At 51.1% G+C, this 21686-nt stretch overlaps 1 protein-coding gene across 3 annotated transcripts in view; it reads right to left on the reverse strand.

The window, feature by feature from the left end:
* PFKFB4 (6-phosphofructo-2-kinase/fructose-2,6-biphosphatase 4) overlaps positions 1-19115 on the reverse strand; it is a 44656-nt gene extending 25541 nt beyond the window's left edge. For 2 of the 3 annotated variants that reach the window (XM_059939557.1, XM_059939556.1), the window contains exons 1-7: positions 18948-19115; positions 13187-13303; positions 12931-13027; positions 6645-6711; positions 4178-4252; positions 3776-3832; positions 3284-3405 (exon numbers count right to left, since the gene is read on the reverse strand). In XM_059939557.1, coding sequence (XP_059795540.1) covers positions 3284-3405; positions 3776-3832; positions 4178-4252; positions 6645-6711; positions 12931-13027; positions 13187-13303; positions 18948-19044 — 632 coding nt within the window. In that variant the 5' untranslated portion in view covers positions 19045-19115. Of the gene's footprint in view, positions 1-3283; positions 3406-3701; positions 3833-4177; positions 4253-6644; positions 6712-12930; positions 13028-13186; positions 13304-18947 lie in introns of those variants that run through there. The other variant, XM_059939558.1, reaches the window with a different exon arrangement.
* Positions 19116-21686: the final 2571 nt, after the last annotated feature.

Raw genomic sequence — 21686 nt, forward strand, 5'->3', positions numbered from 1 at the left:
CCATCTGGTCCTGGACTTTTGTTTGCTGGAAGATTTTTAATCACAGTTTCAATTTCATTACTTGTGATTGGTCTGTTCATATTTTCTATTTCTTCCTGGTTCAGTCTTGGAAGGTTATACCTTTCTAAGAATTTGTCCGTTTCTTCCAGGTTGTCCATTTTATTGGCATAAAGTTGCTTGTAGTAGTCTCTTAGGATGCTTTGTATTTCTGCAGTGTCTGTTGTAACTTCTCCTTTTTCATTTCTGATTTTATTGATTTGAGTCCTCTCCCTCTTTTTCTTGATGAGTCTGGCTAATGGCTTATCAATTTTGTTTATCTTCTCAAAGAACCAACTTTTAGTTTTATTGATCTTTGCTATTGTTTTCTTTGTTTCTATTTCATTTATTTCTGCTCTGATCTTTATGATTTCTTTCCTTCTGCTAACTTTGGGTTTTGTTTGTTCTTCTTTCTCTAGTTTCTTTAAGTGTAAGGTTAGATTGTTTACTTGAGCTTTTTCTTGTTTCTTTAGGTAGGCTTGTATAGCTATAAACTTCCCTCTTAGAACTGCTTTTGCTGCATCCCATAGGTTTTGGGTCGTCGTGTTTTCATTGTCATTTATCTCTAGGTATTTTTTGATTTCCTCTTTGATTTCTTCAGTGATCTCTTGGTTATTTAGTAACGTATTGTTTAGCCTCCATGTATTTGTCCTTTTTACGTTTTTTTCCCTGTAATTCATTTCTAATCTCATAGCGTTGTGGTCAGAAAAGATGCTTGATATGATTTCAATTTTCTTAAATTTACTGAGGCTTGATTTGTGACCCAAGATGTGATCTATCTTGGAGAATGTTCCATGCGCACTTGAGAAGAACGTGTAATCTGCTGTTTTTGGATGGAATGTCCGATATATATCAATTAAATCTATCTGGTCTATTGTGTCATTTAAAGCTTCTGTTTCCTTATTTATTTTCATTTTGGATGATCTGTCCATTGGTGTAAGTGAGGTGTTAAAGTCCCCCACTATTATTGTGTTACTGTCGATTTCCTCTTTTATAGCTGTTAGCAGTTGCCTTATGTATTGAGGTGCTCCTATGTTGGGTGCATATATATTTATAATTGTTATATCTTCTTCTTGGATTGATCCCTGGATCATTATGTAGTGTCCTTCCTTGTCTCTTGTAACATTCTTTATTTTAAAGTCTATTTTATCTGATATGAGTATAGCTACTCCAGCTTTCTTTTGATTTCCATTTGCATGGAATATCTTTTTCCATCCCCTCACTTTCAGTCTGTATGTGTCCCTAGGTCTAAAGTGGGTCTCTTGTAGACAGCATATAGATGGGTCTTGTTTTTGTATCCATTCAGCCAGTCTATGTCTTTTGGTTGGGGCATTTAATCCATTCACGTTTAAGGTAATAATCGATATGTATGTTCCTATGACCATTTTCTTAATTGTTTTGGGTTTGTTTTTGTAGGTCCTTTTCTTCTCTTGTGTTTCCCACTTAGAGAAGTTCCTTTAGCATTTGTTGTAGAGCTGGTTTGGTGGTGCTGAATTCTCTTAGCTTTTGCTTGTCTGTAAAGCTTTTGATTTCTCCATCAAATCTAAATGAGATCCTTGCCGGGTAGAGTAATCTTGGTTGTAGGTTCTTCCCTTTCATCACTTTAAGTATATCATGCCACTCCCTTCTGGCTTGCAGAGTTTCTGCTGAGAAATCAGCTGTTAACCTTATGGGAGTTCCCTTGTATGTTATTTGTCGTTTTTCCCTTGCTGCTTTCAATAATTTTTCTTTGTCTTTAATTTTTGCCACTTTGATTACTATGTGTCTCGGCGTGTTTCTCCTTGGGTTTATCCTGTATGGGACTCTCTGCGCTTCCTGGACTTGGCTGGCTATTTCCTTTCCCATGTTAGGGAAGTTTTCGACTATAATCTCTTCAAATATTTTCTCTGGTCCTTTCTCTCTCTCTTCTCCTTCTGGGACCCCTATAATGCGAATGTTGTTGCGTTTAATGTTGTCCCAGAGGTCTCTTAGGCTGTCTTCATTTCTTTTCATTCTTTTTTCTTTAGTCTGTTCCGCAGCAGTGAATTCCATCATTCTGTCTTCCAGGTCACTTATCCGTTCTTCTGCCTCAGTTATTCTGCTATTGATTCCTTCTAGTGTAGTTTTCATTTCAGTTATTGTATTGGTCATCTCTGTTTGTTTGTTCTTTAATTCTTCTAGGTCTTTGTTAATCATTTCTTGCATCTTCTCAATCTTTGCCTCCATTCTTATTCCAAGGTCCTGGATCATCTTCACTATCATTATTCTGAATTCTTTTTCTGGAAGGTTGCCTATCTCCACTTCATTTAGTTGTTTTTCTGGGGTTTTTTCTTGTTCCTTCATCTGGTACATAGCCCTCTGCCTTTTCATCTTCTCTATCTTTCTGTAACTGTGGTTTTTGGTCCACAGGCTGCAGGATTATAGTTTTTCTTGCTTCTGTTGTCTGCCCTCTGGTGGTTGAGGCTATCTAAGAGGCTTGATGGGAGGCTCTGGTGGTGGGTAGAGCTGACTCAGGACTGTGTAATACTTTATTCAGTTATTAAAGTTAACTTAATTCCTTAAGTGTTATTCACTTAACCACTGCCCCCATTTCTGCTATAATACAGGAGTTGGCAAACTATGGCCAGCAAGTCAAACTCAGCCTGGTTTTGTAAATACAGTTTTATGGGAACACAGTCATGCCCATTTATTTACGTATCATCTATGTTCCTTTAGTACTAAACGGCAGAGTTAAGTAGCTGCAACAGAGACTGTATGCCCTCAAAGCCTAAAATATCTACCACCTGAGCCTTTACGGAAAGAGCTTGCCGGTGGCTGGCTGCTGTCCCCACCCAGCACTCAGTCCCACAGATCCCTGTTCCAGAGGGCGGCGGGCGGGGCTCGCAAGCACTGGTTACTGCCAGCTGTTCGTAGGCAGGGTCTGGGCACCCCTTCCCCTTCTCAAAACACAGACCACCCACTGAAAGAAGACCGTGTACTGTTTGCAAAAGCCTTGTGGGAAGACCCTCTGCATAGAAAACGGGCTTGATTTTCTGATGGAATAGCAGAAAACTGTGACTCACAGAGCTCCAGATAAAGCAGCTACGGTTCTGCAAGTCACCTCTGGGCCACGATTTCCACCCCAAGGAAAGAAACAAAAAAGGACAGACCATCTCTGCCCGCGGAGGTGGTCCCTCAGCCCCACCACCTTGAGGAGTCACAGGAGGCAGCCGAGTGGACCCCACCTACCACCCACCGCAGCCGAGGACACAGCGCTGCCCTGCCTCACCTGTCCAGGTCCTCGTCCAGCGACTCATACGAATTCTCATAGCACTCGATGCGCCTCATGAAATCTTCCGTGGCCTCATCGCTATCGTGGTTGACGTAGTCAGGGCTGCCCAGTTTCACTTGCTGCCGGGGTCAGGCACAGAGCAAGGACACATCAGGGCCGGAGGCCAGGCAGGTCGGAGACCAAGGAGGATGCTGGGTGGAGGGGAGGCTGGGCAGGAGGACTGGCCTCCCAGGGGGCCTGGTCCCATTCGGAAGCGTCCAGTGGCTCCCTGGTCCCAGCTCCCACACCAGCGCTAAGAGTATTACTGGACATCCTGTGATCGCAGTCCCCACCCGACCCAGAGATCTACCGCCTTCCCCCCTGCCCACAATGTTCAAGAAGACCAAGTTAAGGTCGGCCCAGGCACCAGCCTAACCTGGAGATGGACCTCACTGTCACAGGCCATCTTGGCTGTATTACTGCTCCCACAGGGTCAGATGCACCACTCACCACGATGTTGGCAGCTATGACCTCAGGATCCACACAGATGGACTCAACAAAAAAGGTCTGCAGCAAAGACCAGGGTGGGCAGGAGGGAAGGAACCAGAGACACGTTTAGGGCCCTGAGCCTGGCTCCGCGGAGCGCCATGCTGCCCAGAGGCCCTTCTTCAGGGGGTGGGGTCAGGTCAAGGAGCACAGAACCAGAGCAGGTGCCGCCCTATGAAGGACTCTCCCACCAAGACCCCCACTTCCTCAGAAAGATAACTCCAGGTGGAGAGAAAATCAATATCCCAAACCCACTCAGGAGCCCACCTGCCTGAGGCCGGTGGGCCTCAGGAGGCCGAGAAAGTGGCCCCAGAGGGCCCGAACGTGCCACAGCCCAACCAAGGAGGTAAGCCAAGGAGGCCTCACCTTGTAGCCGTTCTGTTCCCCAAAATTAAAGATGGTCGCTCTCCGTTCTCGGGTGGTATTTGTTGCATCAAAAACCTAGGCCCAAAATGGGGTTAACTCAGCCTCTGGCCCTGGAGAAGGTGGGGGGCCACCCGACAGCTGTAGCACAGGGACCGGATTTCTCATCAGGACCAGCTGCCGTCCGGCCATCCGCCTGGCCAGTCTCCTTCAGACCTGCAATGGCTGCGCTGGTCCTCCCCTTCCTTGGGGAGCACCCCAAGGAAGTTGGAAGCAGGGCAGCAGGCACTCACTCACAAGACTTCCAGTGAAACTAGTTAAACTTGGAGAACTAAACCCATGTTTACTTCCACTCCATCCTGTCACCCCAGTAAAACGGGAACAGGAGAGGAGAGGAGATAGGAAATGTCAACACAGTTTTTTAAGATAGACACATGGTAACTGGCTCAGAGAAACACAGAAGACCAAACACAAGCCTATACCAACCAGAGCACACCTGCTTGTGCAGAACCACGGTAGTCAGGAACAGGGCACAGGCATCTCTGAAAAAAGGGACAAGTGTGCAGAAGAAACAGGAAGACTGGCTGGCGGTGCAAGTGGAGCCCCAGGCCCCCTCCTTGCCTCCTCCAGGCAGTCTGTGACCCCCCCCGGGGCCTGCCCAGCACTCAGGTGCAGCCCACCCAAGCAGCTTTTAGAGCGTAACTTTTTACAAAGGGCATTTGACCAGGGCTCACTGGATGCTCCAGCAAAACCTCTAACATGAAAAACAAAGACTAAATCAAACAGAATAAAGGAACTTCAAGAAATGAGGACAGGGAGGGACTTCCCTGGTGGCACAGTGGTTAAGAATCCACCTGCCAATGCAGGGGACACGGGTTCGATCCCTGGTCCGGGAAGATCCCACAGGCCACGGAGCAACTAAGCCCGTGTGCCACAACTACTGAGCCTGCGCTCTAGACCCTGCGAGCCACAACTACTGAAGCCTGCGCGCTTAGAGCCCGTGCTCCACAACAAGAGAAGCCACCGCAATGAGAAGCATGTGCACCAAAATGAAGAGTAGCCCCCGCTCACCACAACTAGAGAAAGCCCGCGTGCAGCAACAAAGACCCAACGCAGCCAAAAATAAATAAATAATAAATAAATAAATTCATTAAAAAAAAAAAAGAAGAAGATGGGAGGGGAGTGGGGACTCAGTTGTGAGAAAGCGGCAGGGGTGGTTTAACAAAGTAAAATATATGACATTTCTCTGAGCTGCTGGAGAAGAGTTTCCTGATGGAAAGGGTCCCCCCCAAGGACCCAGCATTGTGGAGAAGACCCACCATAAAGCACATCACCTTGAAGACCCTAAAAGCTTCCCCAGAGGAAGGGGCATGAGAAGCCCCCAGTTTCCTCTAGGAAATAAAACTTTTTTTTTTTTTTTTAACTTCTTTTTGGCCGCAACGTGCGGCTTGTGGGATCTTAGTTCCCTGACCAGGGATTGAACCTAGGCCCTCAGCAGAAAGAGCATGGAGTCCTAACCACTGGACTGCCAGGGAATTCCCTAGGGAAAAAAAACTTTTAAGGAGGATCAGCAAATCAGAATGACATCAGACTTTCCCACAGCCATTCTAGAAGCCACAATACAATGGAGCAATGTCATGAAAATTCTAAAGGAAACGTTCTTCCCACCCATCCATCAAATGTGAGGATAAAGAAAAGACATTCCTAGACATGCAAGGTCTCACAAAATTTACTTCCCAAGTACCTTTCCCAGAAAGCTATTAGAGGATGTGCTCCAACAAAACAAGTCAGTAAAGCAAGGAAAAGCAAGACATGGGATCCAGGAGCAGGGCATTCAACTGAGGAGGGAAGAGAAGGAAATTCCCAGGGTGACAGCTGTGCCACAGACAGACCTAGAGGGCAAATGATCTAGATGGGGCTGGGGGACAGAGCTCCAGGATGCATGCCTTCAAGAGGAAAAAGGAAGGAAAAAATAGCCCGTGTTTGACTACATAGGGTTGGGGTAGGGCCCTTTCCTGCAGACACCCTTGCTCAGCCTCGTCCCGCCTGTCCATCTGACTGGAGGGGCCAACACAGAGGGGGAATTCCCTTATCCAGCATTCAACTGATTCCTGGAATAGCCACCAAATGTTGGGCTGGATGCTCTCCACACCAGGAGAAATCACATTTGCTAAAGACTTAGGTAACATGACACCTCTAACTTGTGGAGTGGCCAAGAATGTGAGTATTCAGAGGGAAGTCCTGCAGGGTCAAACACAACCACAAGCCCAGAGGGAAATTCCTGGCCCACATCTGGCCTCTGGCTTCTTCCAGCACAGCAGCTGCAGACTTCTTCCCAGGGGCTGGTACCCAGGGGTATCTAGGGCCACATACACCCTGCCTTCCCCTCCAGATGCCTGAAAAGTAAAGGGGTAGAAGTATGTGGGCTCCCACATGTCACTCCCAGATACCACCAGGGTGTTATACTCACCGCCACATGCCCCCCCTCCTCACTAAGGAACCGCCGAACGTCTCGGAGGGCTGCCAGGGCACACTGCCTTCAGAAGAGAAAACACAGGTCAGCCAAGCACCTGACTGGTTGCTGCAGGGCAGTAGGTTAGGGATATATCCTATGCCAGACAGGAGAGGGGGCAGCCCCTGGGGCCCCTTCTCTCTTTTCAAGGTTTCTCTTTCCTTGGGAAGATTTTCAGTGTTTGGTAACCCTGCTCCTGTAGGTGGAAGGCTATGTGTTCCTGGCCATCAGGAATACTTTTTTCTTTTTTTAAATTGGAGTAGTTGCTTTACAACATTGTGTTAGTTTATACTGTACAGCAAAGTGAATCATCTATACATATACATATATCACCTCTTTTTGGATTTCCTTCTCACTTAGGTCACCACAGAGCACTGAGTAGAGTTCCCTGTGCTATACAGTAGGTTCTCATTAGTTACCTATTTTATACATAGTATCAATAGTGTATATATGTCAATCCCAATCTCCCAATTCATCCCACCATCCCCTTTCCCCCTTGGTATCCATACAGGAATACTTTTTGAAATACCACTTTTCTGTACTTTCCTTCTTCATCTCATCATGAACAAATCCAGCCTGCCATTTTGCCATATTCATGATTTCTAAGTGTCATGCATTTCCCCTATCAAAATAAGCACTTTTAAAACCAGACACTCCCTTGTGTGTGTGTCGGGGGCAGGGCAGGCGGGTGCCGGTGGTGGGAAAGGAGAGACAGTAGTGCTGGCCCCCAAGGCAGCATTAAGCTTAATGTTCAATTTTCCTTTCTAGAAGGGAGATGTGGACTAAGAATGCCACCTGGTGTATCAGCAAACAAAGGGTGTTGCAGCCATCAAGCCAGCAGCCACTGCAGCTGCCCCCAAAGGTGCCCCCTCAGGGGACTCAGAATGGGAAAGAACAGGACACTGGCCCCAGAGAGCTGAGGTGCATATCAAAGGAATGAACCCACACGTGGCACCTACCTTATCTCTGCAGAGCAGTCCCTCAGTTATCTGAGAGGCTGTCTTCTAGGCTTAAGTCCTCAGTTTTGTTCACGGAATAAAACATAAGTCTCAGCTTTTAGGCTGTTCGTTTCTTTCAGTGGACCAAGAAGGCCCTACATGATCCCTTCTGGAGGAGGGTGCCGTGTCTCTGCCTCTCGCACCCAGGTCCACAGGTGCTCTGGAAGGGCAAAACCCTCACCATGACTGACCACTGACTACACTGTCTGTCCTCAGACATCTCAGCCTTTCCGTTTATTGCTGCAAAATGGATTGCCACATATAAGGATCTTTCTGACTTTATCCATTTCTCCTATAAGGTCCGAAGATAGATAAATCACTTTGACTTTTTATCTATGCAGGGGAGCAGAATTTGCCACCCCAAAATATGTCTCTTTGGCATAAGGATTATTTTAGGCTGATTATTTTTATGACACTGCAGACAGGGGAGAAGCTCTAAAAACATGAGTAGAAGTTACCCTTTTTTGAGAGACATTTACAAGTATAAGGGAAATCTCCATTTGTAAGGGGGTCTCCCTCGCCGTACCAGGAGGAGGGAGATGACCTTATCTCTAGAAACTATTATCAATGCTGAAGAAACAGATTGAGCGATTGATTGATTTAGGCCACGCCAGACGGCTTGCAGGATCTTAGTTCCCCGACCAGCGATTGAACCCAGGCCCCAGACAGTGGAAGCTCCAAGTCCACAGCCAGGGAATTCCCTGAAGGCACAAATTTAAATCTGCATAACAACCTTACCCTCGTTTACTGAGCTTTTCCTGTAAATTCCCCTGACTCCTCACCCACAACATCTTCTTTTCTCTTCAGCTGAAGATGGTATTTAAGGAGAGGGCTTCCCAGGTCTCTCACATGTATGTAGGAGGTATACGTGCTATTAAACTTTTTTTCTGTCCTGTTAATCTGTGTCATGTCAATTTAATTATCAGACCAGCCAAAGAACCTAGAAGGCAAGAAGGGAAAATTTTTCCTCCCAAACACTATTACCTGTACTTTTTTGATGTAAGAGTAAAAGTTAGATCTCCCATTTGTTTGATCTTGGGATTTTGTGTGTAAACCCCTAGTGCATCAAAGGACTGTGCCAGGCCAAGCCAGGCCAGTGTGCCCAAGCATGGAAACAGAGGCTGACCAGACTGCTGGGGTCACGAGGAAACTGGGGGCAGAGCTGAGTCCAGGTCACTGGAAGGAGCGCTGCTCTTATGCCTCCTTGTGACCTTTCTGTGCCCTATTAGGCCTTTCAGTTAAAACCCCAAAGTGCTTTCTTCTGCCAAAAAACCTGAATTCTGAGAGTCCAGGAATCTGGCATTGATAAGGACAGAGTAAAGGGACAAAGTAGGTGATCAGTTAATCCCACTAAGGGATCAGAAGTAAAGGAAAAAGTATGGGAGACATCTGTAAGAAAATGATCACTCGGGAAAGCAGGTTTGCTTAACCACAAAACCAAGCAGGCCTTGCTTAACAACAAAACCATGCAACAGAAGCATGAGACATGCCCCCAGACAATAAAACAATGGTGGAATGAGACCCACATCCTGCCCAGTGGTAAGTTAATGATTCTTAGGACATGCTCCTTTGTGCTCACTAAAAACAAAAGCATAAGGAAAGGGTGACATTATACTGAAACCTGAGCTGATTTACCATATTTTAGTATACGTTACCACCTTTTTGCTCATTTCCATTGCGCCATGGCAGTCCCAGTTTGACCACGTAGGGACAAGAAAACTAACCCCCCCACCCCCATGTGGAGGAGGAGGAGCTGATGATGGAAGCTTGATGTCTACTCAAGGATGAGGAAGAAGGTGGTCTTCTCCCCCTCCTCACTTTTCATTTGATTATAAAACTGTAGCCCACTAAGTTCTGGGCATGGTGCCCTCCTGCCCACCCACTTGTAAACCTCACAAGTGTCCTATTCTAATAAATCACTTATCTATCAGTTTGTCTCTCGCTGAATTCTTTCTGCACTGAGACATAAAGAACCAGAGCTTCTCAGCGCCCCCCACATCCCCGAGACACATTTCTACAGTTTCAGCATGGCTGGGGCCATTTCTTGCCACCCACATTTAGAGCCTCATGTTCTGGGCTAAGATCTCTGTGGGCTGCTCTGGCTGAGGCTGCACCAAGTAGGAGGGATCTCAGGGCCCAGGTGGAGATGCTGGGGGAACAGCCTGGGAGCCTGCACACGTGTGGGTGTGAGTGTGGATGGGCACGCACGCACATGCATGGGGGGATATGTGTATGTGTAAGTCTGTGAGTGAGCATCTGTGAGCATTCCTTGGGCCCCTGTGGAAGTGCAGCTGTGCACATACAAGAGGGTGTGTGTGGTTTGATAAATACATTTGGTCTTTGTCCTGGGTTCTTGGCAGAGCTCCTAAGACCCTTGGAATTTCTTAAGTGATAGGAGTGATTTTTTTTTTTTTTTTTTTTTTGTAATTCACAAGGAGCCCCTTCCAATCACACCTGAGTTGATGTTAATGTAGTGACTCAGGCTGGGGCCCCTAGACAGCCTCAGCAAGGGGCTGATCACCAGAAAGTGATGAAAGGGTTGGAACATTCAGCCCTGCCACCATCCTCCAGGAAGGGAGGTGGGGGCTGAAGATGAATTGAACGATGAGAGTTGAAGAGCTTCCAGGTTGAAGAGATGAGGTGCTGGGAGGGTGCCAGACCCCGAGATGGCTGGAAGTTCCCCGCACTGCCCCCTTCCTTGCCTGTGCACCTCTTCCACTTGGCTGCTCCCGAGTTGTATCCTTTATAATAAACCAGTAAACACAACTCAAGTATGTTCCTGAGCTCTGTGAGCTGGAACAGTAATCTGCTGAAGAGGGGGTTGTGGGAACCCCCAATTTATAGCCAGTTAGAAATACGGGTGCCCCCCGCCGAGACTTGTGACTGGTGTGTGAAGTGGGGTCAGTCTTGAGGGACTGAGTCCTTAACCTGTGGGAACTGATGCTAACTGCAGGTAGACAGGGTCAGAATTGAAATGAATTGAGCTGTTGGACACCAGTTGGTGTCAGAGAAAACACCTCAGTGTCCCCAAGCCCGTGCGTAGTATGTGACTGAAAAGGCATAGGTATGATTGAATGTGTTCACATGCACATGGGGTATTGCACACCTGTGTGCACGATTATAAGTTTTTATATGTGTCCAAACATGCACATAGAGGATACGCACGTGTGTGAACACCCATGTGTGTACATACGGTATGTGTACACACCTTCCTGCGGTGACTGTGTGCACATATATGAGCGTGCCTGGTGTGTATTTACACACATACCCATGTGTACATAAAAAGGGAGCACCTGCACATGTACACATGGCTGTACGTGCCCTCTTCTAGATCTTCCACTGTGCCCAATGTTAGGGACAGACCTCCACATCGTGCAACTCTAGGAAGCTCACCAATGTGTACGTACCTGGGCCTCTGGGACATGCAGGCTTCTCTTCCCAGGTTTCCCATTTTTAAAAAGTCTGATCTTTCTATTTTGCCAATTATCTGTGGGACATTTTGGGCTGGTTAATGGGAAATGGCCCCATGGCCCAGGGGCCAGACCCAGGCTTTGGATACACGAGGGAGAGTTTCTAGGAACAGCCAGAGGATGTGCCTACAGAGAGGCACACGTGAATCTGCCCCCAGCTTCTACTGCTGGGGCCTTTGTTCCAGCTGGGTGACCCTGGACCAGTTTCCTTACCTATTCTGAGTCTGGGTTTCGCCATGAGAATTAATCCCAATGTTCCTACCTTCATTGGGCAGTCTGAGCAGAATGACCAGCGAGCTCTGGGAATGCCAGCTTCCTTATTCTCCCCACAAACACTCTGGATTCAGACAGGCCTGGCTTCAGATCAAACCCTGAGGGATCCCAGACAATACCACCACTTCCTGACCTCAGTCTCAGCATCTAGGGGAGTGAGGCACCACAGCCCACTGTAGGGAAGATCAAAGCAGCTAATGAGTGCCCACAGCTTGAGGTTGCTGCAGAATTTGCATTTGATGCAACCTTTGATCTACAAATTGAGTACTTCCGGAATGATGGACAGGACAGTTTTTAGTGGTACATGGGGTTAGATTTAAGTCTGGACTCTGTGAAGTTACTTGGGATCTTGTGTGAGACTGCTAAGCCTCAATTTCCTCATCTTTAAATTGGGGGGCGGGGGGCGGCAATGGGCATCACACACGCAGCACACAGTAGGTTCAAGTATCAGTACCCTCACTTTTGTCTGTCTGGGTCGTTATCACAGAGGGTCCACCCTTGAGTTTTACCCACAATTCACAGTTCGGCCCCAGAGGCCTGAATGTCAGACTCCACTTCCCTTCTTGGTGCAGCAGCCCGCCCAGCCCCATTGACCCAACAGCAGAGGCACAGAAGGGCCAAGCCCCACGATGGGGAACTCCTGCCCCCTGGTGGCCAGAGAGGGAGCAGGCCAACCATGGCCATAACCAGGGGCTTCTGGCCTGGGGCTTGATTTGGGAAGGTCACTAGAGCTGGGCCAACCTCTGCTCAAAGCCCTCCCACAATGGCTGGGCCCAGAACAAGGGCAGGAAGCTTCCTGATCCCTCAGTTGACACATGCCGAGAACAGCATAGCATAGTTCCTCAGACCACAGCTGGTGCTCAGTTTTTCTGGAGAAAGCAATCAATTCAAGTCTGAATAGAGAGGGGGAGTGGTATCATATGCAAATTTCCATCTCGTCACCCAGCAACACTGAGGCAACTTCAAAGGAAAGCCAAGGCCTACCCAACACATGCCAAGAACATGACAAGCATCCTCCAAATATCAGTAGGAGACTTATCCTGGGGCAAGGGAGGAAACGCCCCAGTTCTGGGTCTGATCCTTCTGGCTTTTCGAGAAGGTGTCAGGAGGTAGTCCCACTCCCACTCTGCCGCACCCCTGAGGCCTGTATCTCTGCTTCACCTCGGGCTCCCCTCCCTATCAGAGCCCATCCCCATGGATGGCCTGGGGTAAGGCCTGGCCCTGGCTAAGCCTCCACCATCTCCCTGAAGCTCCATGCTCCCCTCCCACAGATATCCCACAGGGCAGGGCAGGGCGAGCCACCAAGGGGCCACATACCCACTCCCTTTGTACCCAAACCCATCACATCCTCACCCCCACCACATCCTGAGAGGTCAAGAAACCAGCCCTGCTACAGCCCACAAGGTAGGGCAAGGCCAGGGCTCAAGAACAGGTTGGTCATCACTAGCAACTGGGCTCCAGGGCCTTCTTCATAAACAAACACACATATGCACACAAACTCACTTCCTGATTTTCAGGCCCTCTTCATTGTCTGGAAGGAAAAACTCAAAAGACTTGTATGTCTTGACCATGTTCCGGCGATACTGGCCAACGTTGAATTCTGGGGGAAGGGAGAGGCTCAGTTTTCACACAACAGCATCCCTCCCCAGCCCCTGACCTTGACCCACCCCCGGGCCCTGTGGCAGTCCTGCCTTCTCACTCCTCCCCGCTCCCCCACAAAGTCCCAAAGCCCCCTTGGAAAGCCAAGGCTGAGTCTCACCCCGTGTGGGCACGCCAATCCAGTTCAGGTAGCGGGTCAGCTTCTTAGAGATGTAGGTCTTGCCCCTGGCAGGCAGCCCCACCATGACAATGAGCGTTGGGCAGTTGGTCATGCAAACTGAAAGGCAAGGAGCAGTGTCTGAGGAGGCCGGACCCCTCCCAGTGGGTCCCTCCCTCCAGGTCCGGCATCAGATGTGCCTTCCCAGGCTCCTGGCAGCAGAGAGCTCCCTGGGCACCCCCAGACCCCGGTCTCTAACCAGCGCTGGCAGGCCCAGTTCCCCAGGCCTGTCAGTGCTCAGGGAGACGCCGCGGGATCTCGCCAGCATTTACCCTGATGTGCACCATCAGATATAAAGCTGGAGCTGCCACGGCCCTGGCCAAACTCTGCGGGGGAATTCCCCTGGCAGGTGGGACAGAGCCAAAACCCAGTGGGGTATTCAATGCCTGCCTGTCATCCAGGAACCCGTCACTCAGCATTCCTGCTCACACAGCACCACTGCTTCCGCTCCCCAGGGGGAATTTCTCTTCATCCACAAAGCCCAGAAGCTGCTTCTGCAGTGAGTCCTTCCTCCAAGGCACCTGCAAGCCCACCTGCTGCGCTCTCTCCCTCAACCCAGTCATCTCGCCAATGAGTCTGCTCTCCACAACTGATCACTTGGGGTGGAAGCATCCCGGCAGTGTCTGAGCCATTCGGGATCCTGAGGCCTGGCAGAGTTGGTGCTCAAACATTGTGGGCAGGGAAGGAGACGGAGGCACCTCAAAACCCACCAGGGTGAGGGCCACAAGGGGCTGACACCAGAGACCCAGGCCAACGCCACAAGGGCGGTCCCTCTGACAGCCAGCCACCGCCATCCCATGTGCCACGAGGTCGGTGTGCCAAAAAGAGAAGCTGCCAAGGCTAGAGGCGGGGAAGAGTCTGTACCCAGCCCCCCAATCCATGGCCCACTAAGACAGACACCAAGGCAGCAGAATTGCCAGACTATGGGATCCAGCTCCGCTTTCAGTGTGGTCTCACCTCAGAAGCCTCAGGAAGCTTCCCTTTCATCGTCCTCAGGACCTGGGCCAGGTAAAACCACAGCAGACAGATGGACAGAGGTGGGGACCTGTCACTACCCCTCCTTTGCCCACATAGCTCTGCAAGTGCTTTCACCTGGTAGCCCTCCTCAGACAGACTGCTGGACCCCACCCTTCACCTGTCTCCCTCCCTGGAGATGGAGTGCAGAGGTGGTCAGAGTCAGTCAGGCCTGGGTTCCTATCTTGACTCTGACACTTACTGGCAACTCTAAGCCTTGGTGTCCTCACCTGTAAAATGGGATGATAATCCCTCAGCGACGCCTAGCAATATCCCCATGTAAGAGCTGGAACACTTTCAGGAAGCTGTGCCCTCTGCCTGGACTTGGCAGCCCAGCTGGCTAAGGGCACAGATGTATCTCAGGACTGCCCTTGGGACTTGGGGTGCAGACGCAACTGTCTGTCTCCAGGCAGGCCCCGAAGAGAAGTAAAAGACCCTGCTTGCCAGTGGGGGCTCTGTCGCTCCTGTGCATGACCTATGGGCAAATGTGACCCATTCTGTGAGCCCCAGGGGAGAGAAGGAGGGGATCCTACAGACACAGCCTGACGGTGAGTAAGAGTGAGGAAACTAGCAGAAAAACCTCAGCATTGGGACTTCCCTGGTGGCGCAGTGGTGAAGAATCCGCCTGCCAACGCAGGAGACACGGGTTCAAGCCCTGGCCCGGGAAGATCCCACATGCCGTGGAGCAACTAAGCCCATGCGCCACAACTACTGAGCCTGCGCCATAGAGCCCGCGTGCCACAACTACTGAAGCCCGTGCGACTAGAGCCCGTGCTCCACAACAAGAGAAGCCACCGCAACGAGAAGCCTGCACATCCCAACGAAGAGTAGCCCCCGCTCACTGCAACTAGAGAGAGCCTACACGCAGCAACGAAGACCCAACGCAGACAAAAATGAATAAATAAATTTATTTTTAAAAACCCAAAAACCTAAAACAAAAACCTCAGCATTGGCTAAGCTGAGAGCAAAACAAGTTAGGCAAGGCCCTGCATCCTGAGGGCCAGGCCAGTGCTGCTGAGTCCTGGGCTGTTTGCACAATTTCTGGCCGGTTGGCCAGGGCTCCCAAGCAACCACAGCGCAGTGCATCAGCTACTCACTGTCGGGAAAACCTGCACCCAGGCTGCTCCCTCTGATGAGGCCACCCCTTCCCACTGCTCCCTGAAGGGCTCTCCCACGACCCCAGCGCTGAGGTTCTGCATCACCCCTTCACAGTTTCCATCTTCCCAGAGACGCCCCTGGCCTCCTCCCACAGCGTTTGGTGACAGCATCCCCCCGCCCCATGCACAGCCATGGTGGGCAGGCAGGGCAGCAAATCAGGTCTGGGCACAAAACGAGAGCAATAAATTACCTATCACCTCTGTTCCTCAAGATAAGATCCCAAGTCAATGACACAAAAGAAAATTCAAAGTACAAGTGTATTCACACCAGCCCTGCTTGCAACAGCAAAACACTGGGGAAGTCCCAGCAATGGAGAAATTGCAAACCGAGGCCCACACGGAGGGAACACACTTGAACCAAGGGCGAGTGGACCAGGTGAGTGGGGGCATGCAGTTGGAGCTGCAGCTCTGGGCCCTCAGGACCTCAACATTGAGCAACAGGACAGCAGAACACACAGTTCAGAACATGGGGCATGTGCAGAAGGAAATCTGAAGACATGTCAACTCAGCTTTTCTCACTAGTTCCTGTAAATTATCTGTAAATTTGCTCAAGGCCACAGGAGCCCAAGGAGTCGAGAGGCTGAGACAAGCCTGGTGCTGGTGACTACTTTCTGGTGGTACCTCCGCAGGGGCAGCCACAAGTCCCTGGAGTGGGTTCCAGAACTGAGTCTTGAACTGCACCTGCCCCGACTTCCTTGGGCCGGGCTGGGGAAGGGAGAGTTCTTTAAAATAAAGCAAACTGGAATCACTGTCCTGTTCAGAGGGGACAGAAAGTTGTCTCTCCTACTGTCCTGTGCACACACCAGTCGTGTCCTTACCCAGGCAGTCTTGCCACCTTTTGGCTAAGAAAAGCTATCAAATACTGTCCTTTCTGCCATGTTCCCCGAGTCCCCTCTCCATCTCCTACCCCATCTACCCCCAGAGCTCCTCCAGGTCAATGACCAGAAAGGTAACAGCTTCCAGGCCCTCTGTGTAGCCCTGAATTTTATCAAAAGGAGGAAGAATTGCTCATGAAGAGTGGGGGAGGAGAAGGCAGGGAACATCCCTCAGCCAACCAGCCTCTGTTGCCCTGAGGAGCTCGGACTAGACCCCAAAAACAACCCACCACACAGCACAGACTAGGGCCCCTCATCCTCTTCTCTATAAAGCCCTGCGATCAAGTCAACTTCCACCCACCCTGACCTTCAGGTTCCCACCTGTCCTTGTGGTCCTCCAATCTAGTTAGAAGCCCACTATGCAGAGGGTAAAATGCTGCATGAATACGGGTTTGGGACCTGGGGTGCTGGTTCCTTGTTCATTGCCTGCTCACTCCCTCCTTGCTGTGAACTGGGAGACCCTAGCCTGGTGTCCAAACCCCCACACAATTTTCAGGTCTCATCTTTAGCCTCTTGGGTGCTACCTCCTCCTCCAGGAAGCCCTCCTGTGCCAGGCCAGCTCACAGTCCCACCCACTGCAACACCCTGAGGCAGTGTCATGGCACGAGCCCCTCTGCTCAGGCCAGAGCCACATTTCAGTTGCATACCTGGAGCTTGGAGAAACACAGGCCTGCCCCAGGGGCAGTGAGACTTGGGCAAGTCCCCTCCCATTGGGCCTCAACTCCTTTGCCACCTGAAAGGGGGTTGGCTTGGAGCTTCAATCCCTGACTTTGAGATATGGAGAAGCAAAGAAACAACAGTGATGATAAATTACAAAATTACCTGCTACCATTTATCAAGCACTTATCAAGAGGCTCACAGGACTTCCCTGGTGGCGCAGTGGTTAAGAATCCACCTGCCAATGCAGGGGACACGGGTTCGAGCCCTGGGCCAGGAAGATCCCACATGCCGTGGAGCAACTCAGCCCGTGTGCCACAACTACTGAGCCTGCATGCTGCAACTACTGAAGACCGCACGCCTAGAGCCTGTGCTCCACAACAAGAGAAGCCACCGCAATGAGAAGCCCGTGCACCGCAACAAAGAGTAAACCCTGCTCGCCGCAACTAGAGAAAGCCCGCGAGCAGCATCAAAGACCCAATGCAGTCATAAATAAATAAATAAATAAATAAATAAATAAATAAATAAATAAATAAAAATAAATATATATATATATTAAAAAAAACTTTAAAAAAAGAGGCTCACGGCAGCTTCATAGTGCAAGGATGATGACTGTCTCAGTCTCACAGATAAGGAACCTGAGACCTAGAGGGTCAGCTCTTTGCCCAAGGTCACCCAGCTGAGCCACGACGCAGCTTGAGTGCTCCTGCCTCTAAAGTCCACGTTCTCACTCCTTCTCCTTTATGTAACAACGGAGGCCACCCCCTAGTTAGGACAATACAGCCCTAACACGGACTGACTAGAAGCAAAAGAGAAAGGGGCCTAGCCCTCCACACCTCCGGAAGTCTGGAAGGAAAACTGGCTAGGGTGTAGCCATAGTCCCTTAGGACTGAATACTGACTGGAAAGCCATGGCCCCAGGGCTAAAAGCAGGATCACAGTTTCAGCAGCCCACCAGGACCTACATTACGGTCAGAGTCACGACCCACCAGAATGTCTGGTCAAAGCCACGGCCACCCCTACCAGGTTCCACAGTGTGCTAAGAGATGCACACACTCCTCCCCTAGGACTCACATCCTGGTCAAAGCCAAGGCCCCCAGGCTAGCCTCAAAGCAAGACAAGCACCAAGCGCTCTCTCCTCTCCTATCATGCCCAAGCAGAGGTCAGGAGTGCAGGGAGACCACAGCATGTAACACAATCTCCTGACCTCCATTTCCAAATCTGTATCAGAAGCTGGACTAGATGTTCTCTGAGGACCTTGCCAACTTGCAAATTTATTACAACGTTTCAGTTACTCCTAAAATAAATCTTTGTTTTTCTTGGTAATAAAAAAGTTGCAGACTCATTTAAGGACAAGCAGAAAATCAGTGAAGTGGGTTTAACACCTAGGATCACAGGAAAAGTAAGCCTCTTAACGATTCCTTGAATTTCAGCATATGTTCTAGATGTTTCCACCCTCCAGTTTTACCACTCACCCACAACCCCACCTGGATGCTTACACACCCATGGACACAAAGACAGGCCCATATAACAAAGTGGTCTCACTGTCTCTATCCTGAACACATCTGCACTTCCCTGAAATTCCTCCCAAAACTCGATTTCAGGCCCAGAGATGGGCCTTCCTCCCCGCCTTGGGCCTTTGAAAGTTCTGGGCTCAGAGAGACCAAGCGAATCTCCTAGGGCCAACACAGCTCAGACCGCGGCCTGACTACCCGGCCCACGCTCTCTGGCCAGCTGAGACGGCAGGACCGAGGCTCCAAGTCCTCCCCTGACCTGAGGCGGTGGGGACAGAGTGGTGTGGGAAGGGTCCTGCGCCCTCCCCTAGGTGATGGCGGCCAGACCTAGCTCCCGCCGAGCCGAGACGTCGCCACACACCTGTCCCCGCCTCCCGCTCTGCCACACCTGTCCCCTGTTCCCCACCTGTTCCCGGCTCCCTTTCCCTGTAAGACCAATACCCATGCCCATGCACCGCCCTCCGCCTTCCCCGCGGACCCCGCCTCACCACCGCGCTGGCAGGCGTGCAGAGCAGGCCGCCCATTGCTGTACGGCATCCAGATCTTCTTCAGGGGGTTCTGGGTCAGTTCCCGTGGGGACGCCATCCTGGGGCAAGGAGGAGTCGGACTGCGCTGCTTCCAACCCAGCGGCCGGGCCACCTCGGGCCACTCGATGCCCCGCCCCTCAGCCCCGCCCCTCCTGTAGCCGCGTTGACGCCCGTCCAACTCCCCGCAGGCCCCGCCCCGGAACGAGTAGGCTCCACCCCAACTGAAGAGCGCCTGGCCTCCTACCACGCATGCCCAGCTCGCGTACTAGCGCGCTTTGGACCAAGCGGGCCCGCCCCGCATGCCAGGATGGGGGACGCGCATGCCCAGCTCCCCAGTTTCCAGACTTGGATGGTGCAAGCCCCGCCCTGGATGCCGGAGCCCAGCACACCCAACGCGACCCTGATGATTTGCATAGACCTCAGCCACGGCTTCGCCCTAGGCGTGCCAGGCTTGCCCCCAGGACACCCGAGGTCCCGCTTCCCGCTCTGCGTGACCTCAGGGCCCCCAGGAGGAGGGGTTTGCATGCGTTGGGGTAGGCCTGCGTGACGCGCAGAGCTTGGTTGGTCAGGACCAGCCTGGCGGCCCCTGCGCAACTCTCATCACTGGCCCGGTTGTCAACTCCGCCGCGCCCCACCGGCCTTGTGCCCCGACCCTCTCTTCTGCTCCGAATCCCGGGACTCTCCACTGCCCACAGGAGCAACCTGCTCAACCACGCTGAAAAAGCTCCTTTATCTCATGGACAGGGACAGAGAACAAATCTCAAAATTAATCGTGTTTCTCTCTTTGCCTTAGCTGCTGGGGAGCTCGGGCTAGACCCCAGCCCACCTGGAGCACGTGAGTGGTACCTAGTAACCAAGCTCCCTGGGGACTCACTGAACCCTGACAGTATCTTACTTCTCCTTCCAGGATTTCATTTTTACCAATTAAATTTTAAATCATAAGTTTACACATTTTTTTCTTTAATGAGCCTCTGCCTCTTCATCAGGAAAATGAAATACACACTGTCATGGATCTTACAAGATTCTGGTATGCGTTAAAAGTGTCAGTGTCTGAGAAATCCATTCTAAAGCACATTAATGTTATCATTTATTATGTTATTTATCTTCCTCCTGTCTCTAAAAATGCAATGGAGGCAAGGGGCAAGGCAGAGAGCCTGAGTTCGGGAACACGTGGCCTACCTCCTCTCTTTCTCCTCAGCCCAGCCTCTTAAGCTTTGTACACTTTCTGCCCCCGACCTTAGCTGACACTGCTCGAGCCTGGGTCACACTGCCCTCTAGCGATGTCCTCCACCACATCCCCTGGCAGGATCACTGCGTCCCCAAGTTCTCTCTGCTTAATGTGTGCCCAGCCAGGATCCAGGGGTTGGGGCACGGAGAGAAGTCTCCACCCAGTGTTCCACAGGGGCAGCACCCCTCCCTCTGCCCTCCTTGCCACACCCCTGCCTTGAGTCAGTCCTCCAAGTCACAGCCCAGCCCTTCAGAGCCTGGCAAGGACCCTTAAGATGACTGATACAGATGTTTTGCCCACTTCACAGGAAATGAAGGTTAAGGAGGTCCACGTGCTAGAAGCCCACGCAGACCTTCCCTGGAAGCAGCTCAAGCTGCCTCCCCAGGAAATGCCCTGCCTCAGACAGAGTCGACCACTTCCTCCTTCTTCAGCCTCCCTCTTCAGTGTCCACCATCCACCTCCTTCCCCACCTCATGCCCAGCAGCTGGCACACCCATGGGCAGCTCCTGATGAGCAGGATGCCCCTAGTGACCTTCCGCCCACTTCCTACTTCTCCAAAGCCACTCATTCTGCTGCTGACAAGTCAGACTGACAGTGTATGTCTCCTGGCCACTACCAAGGCCATCCTGGGGCCACCCTAGCCTCAGAGACCTTGTCACCACATACCCACACCCTGTCCAACCCCCAGCAGTCATTGCAAAGTCCACCTCATCTAACATCCACAGACACCCTGCACCTTCTCAGGCCTGCCATTCTCCTCTCCAACCCTCTTGGAATGTTAGTCAAAGGCTGGGGGTAGGGGACAACCAGGGCAGGGCAGGAGGCCAGGGCCATGTCTGGGAAGCCATCCTCACCTCCAGAAGTCTGAGTCTGGCTTCCCAGGAAAAGCAGTGGCTCTGTACCTCCCACTCTTCCCCAGTCTGACCCTGGGCTGACCCAGACATACCTTCCCAAGTCTCTATATCCAGTGCGAGGCCACATGTCAACAGCAGGAGGAGCCTGGAGCCCCTCCCCAAGGCCAGGGTCTACATCTGCTCTGAGGATACTCCCTTCCCATGGCCCCATTTCTCAGGTAGGAAACTGAGGAAGGGGAGAAGGGCCCAGTGTCACAGAACCGCCAGCCCACAGTGCAGGATGGACTCAGCTCAGCTCCCGGCCCTTCAGAACCTCACCTCCCACACCTTGTACTATAACCACACATCCCACCTCCACACTTGGACTCTTGCATGTTCACTCCATTGAAATGCTCTCCTGGCTTTCTGCTCCCTCAGCGTCAATAGATGTCCGATAGAATAACTGGCCCTCATGGCTTTCCCTCCTTGGGGCCACCCCAGAGCGAGCCAGCTCTCCTGGCCCAAGGGTGGGAGGTGTGCTAGATGTCAGTGTGAACACATCCTGCTCAGCTTTTCCTTGCTGTGAACCTGCCTGGCCTGGCTCCTGTGGTGCCCTCTGCACTGACCACTGGACCTCCT

This window comes from Balaenoptera ricei, chromosome 11 (genome assembly GCF_028023285.1).
Source record: "Balaenoptera ricei isolate mBalRic1 chromosome 11, mBalRic1.hap2, whole genome shotgun sequence".
Classification (NCBI taxonomy): Eukaryota; Metazoa; Chordata; class Mammalia; order Artiodactyla; family Balaenopteridae; genus Balaenoptera; species Balaenoptera ricei.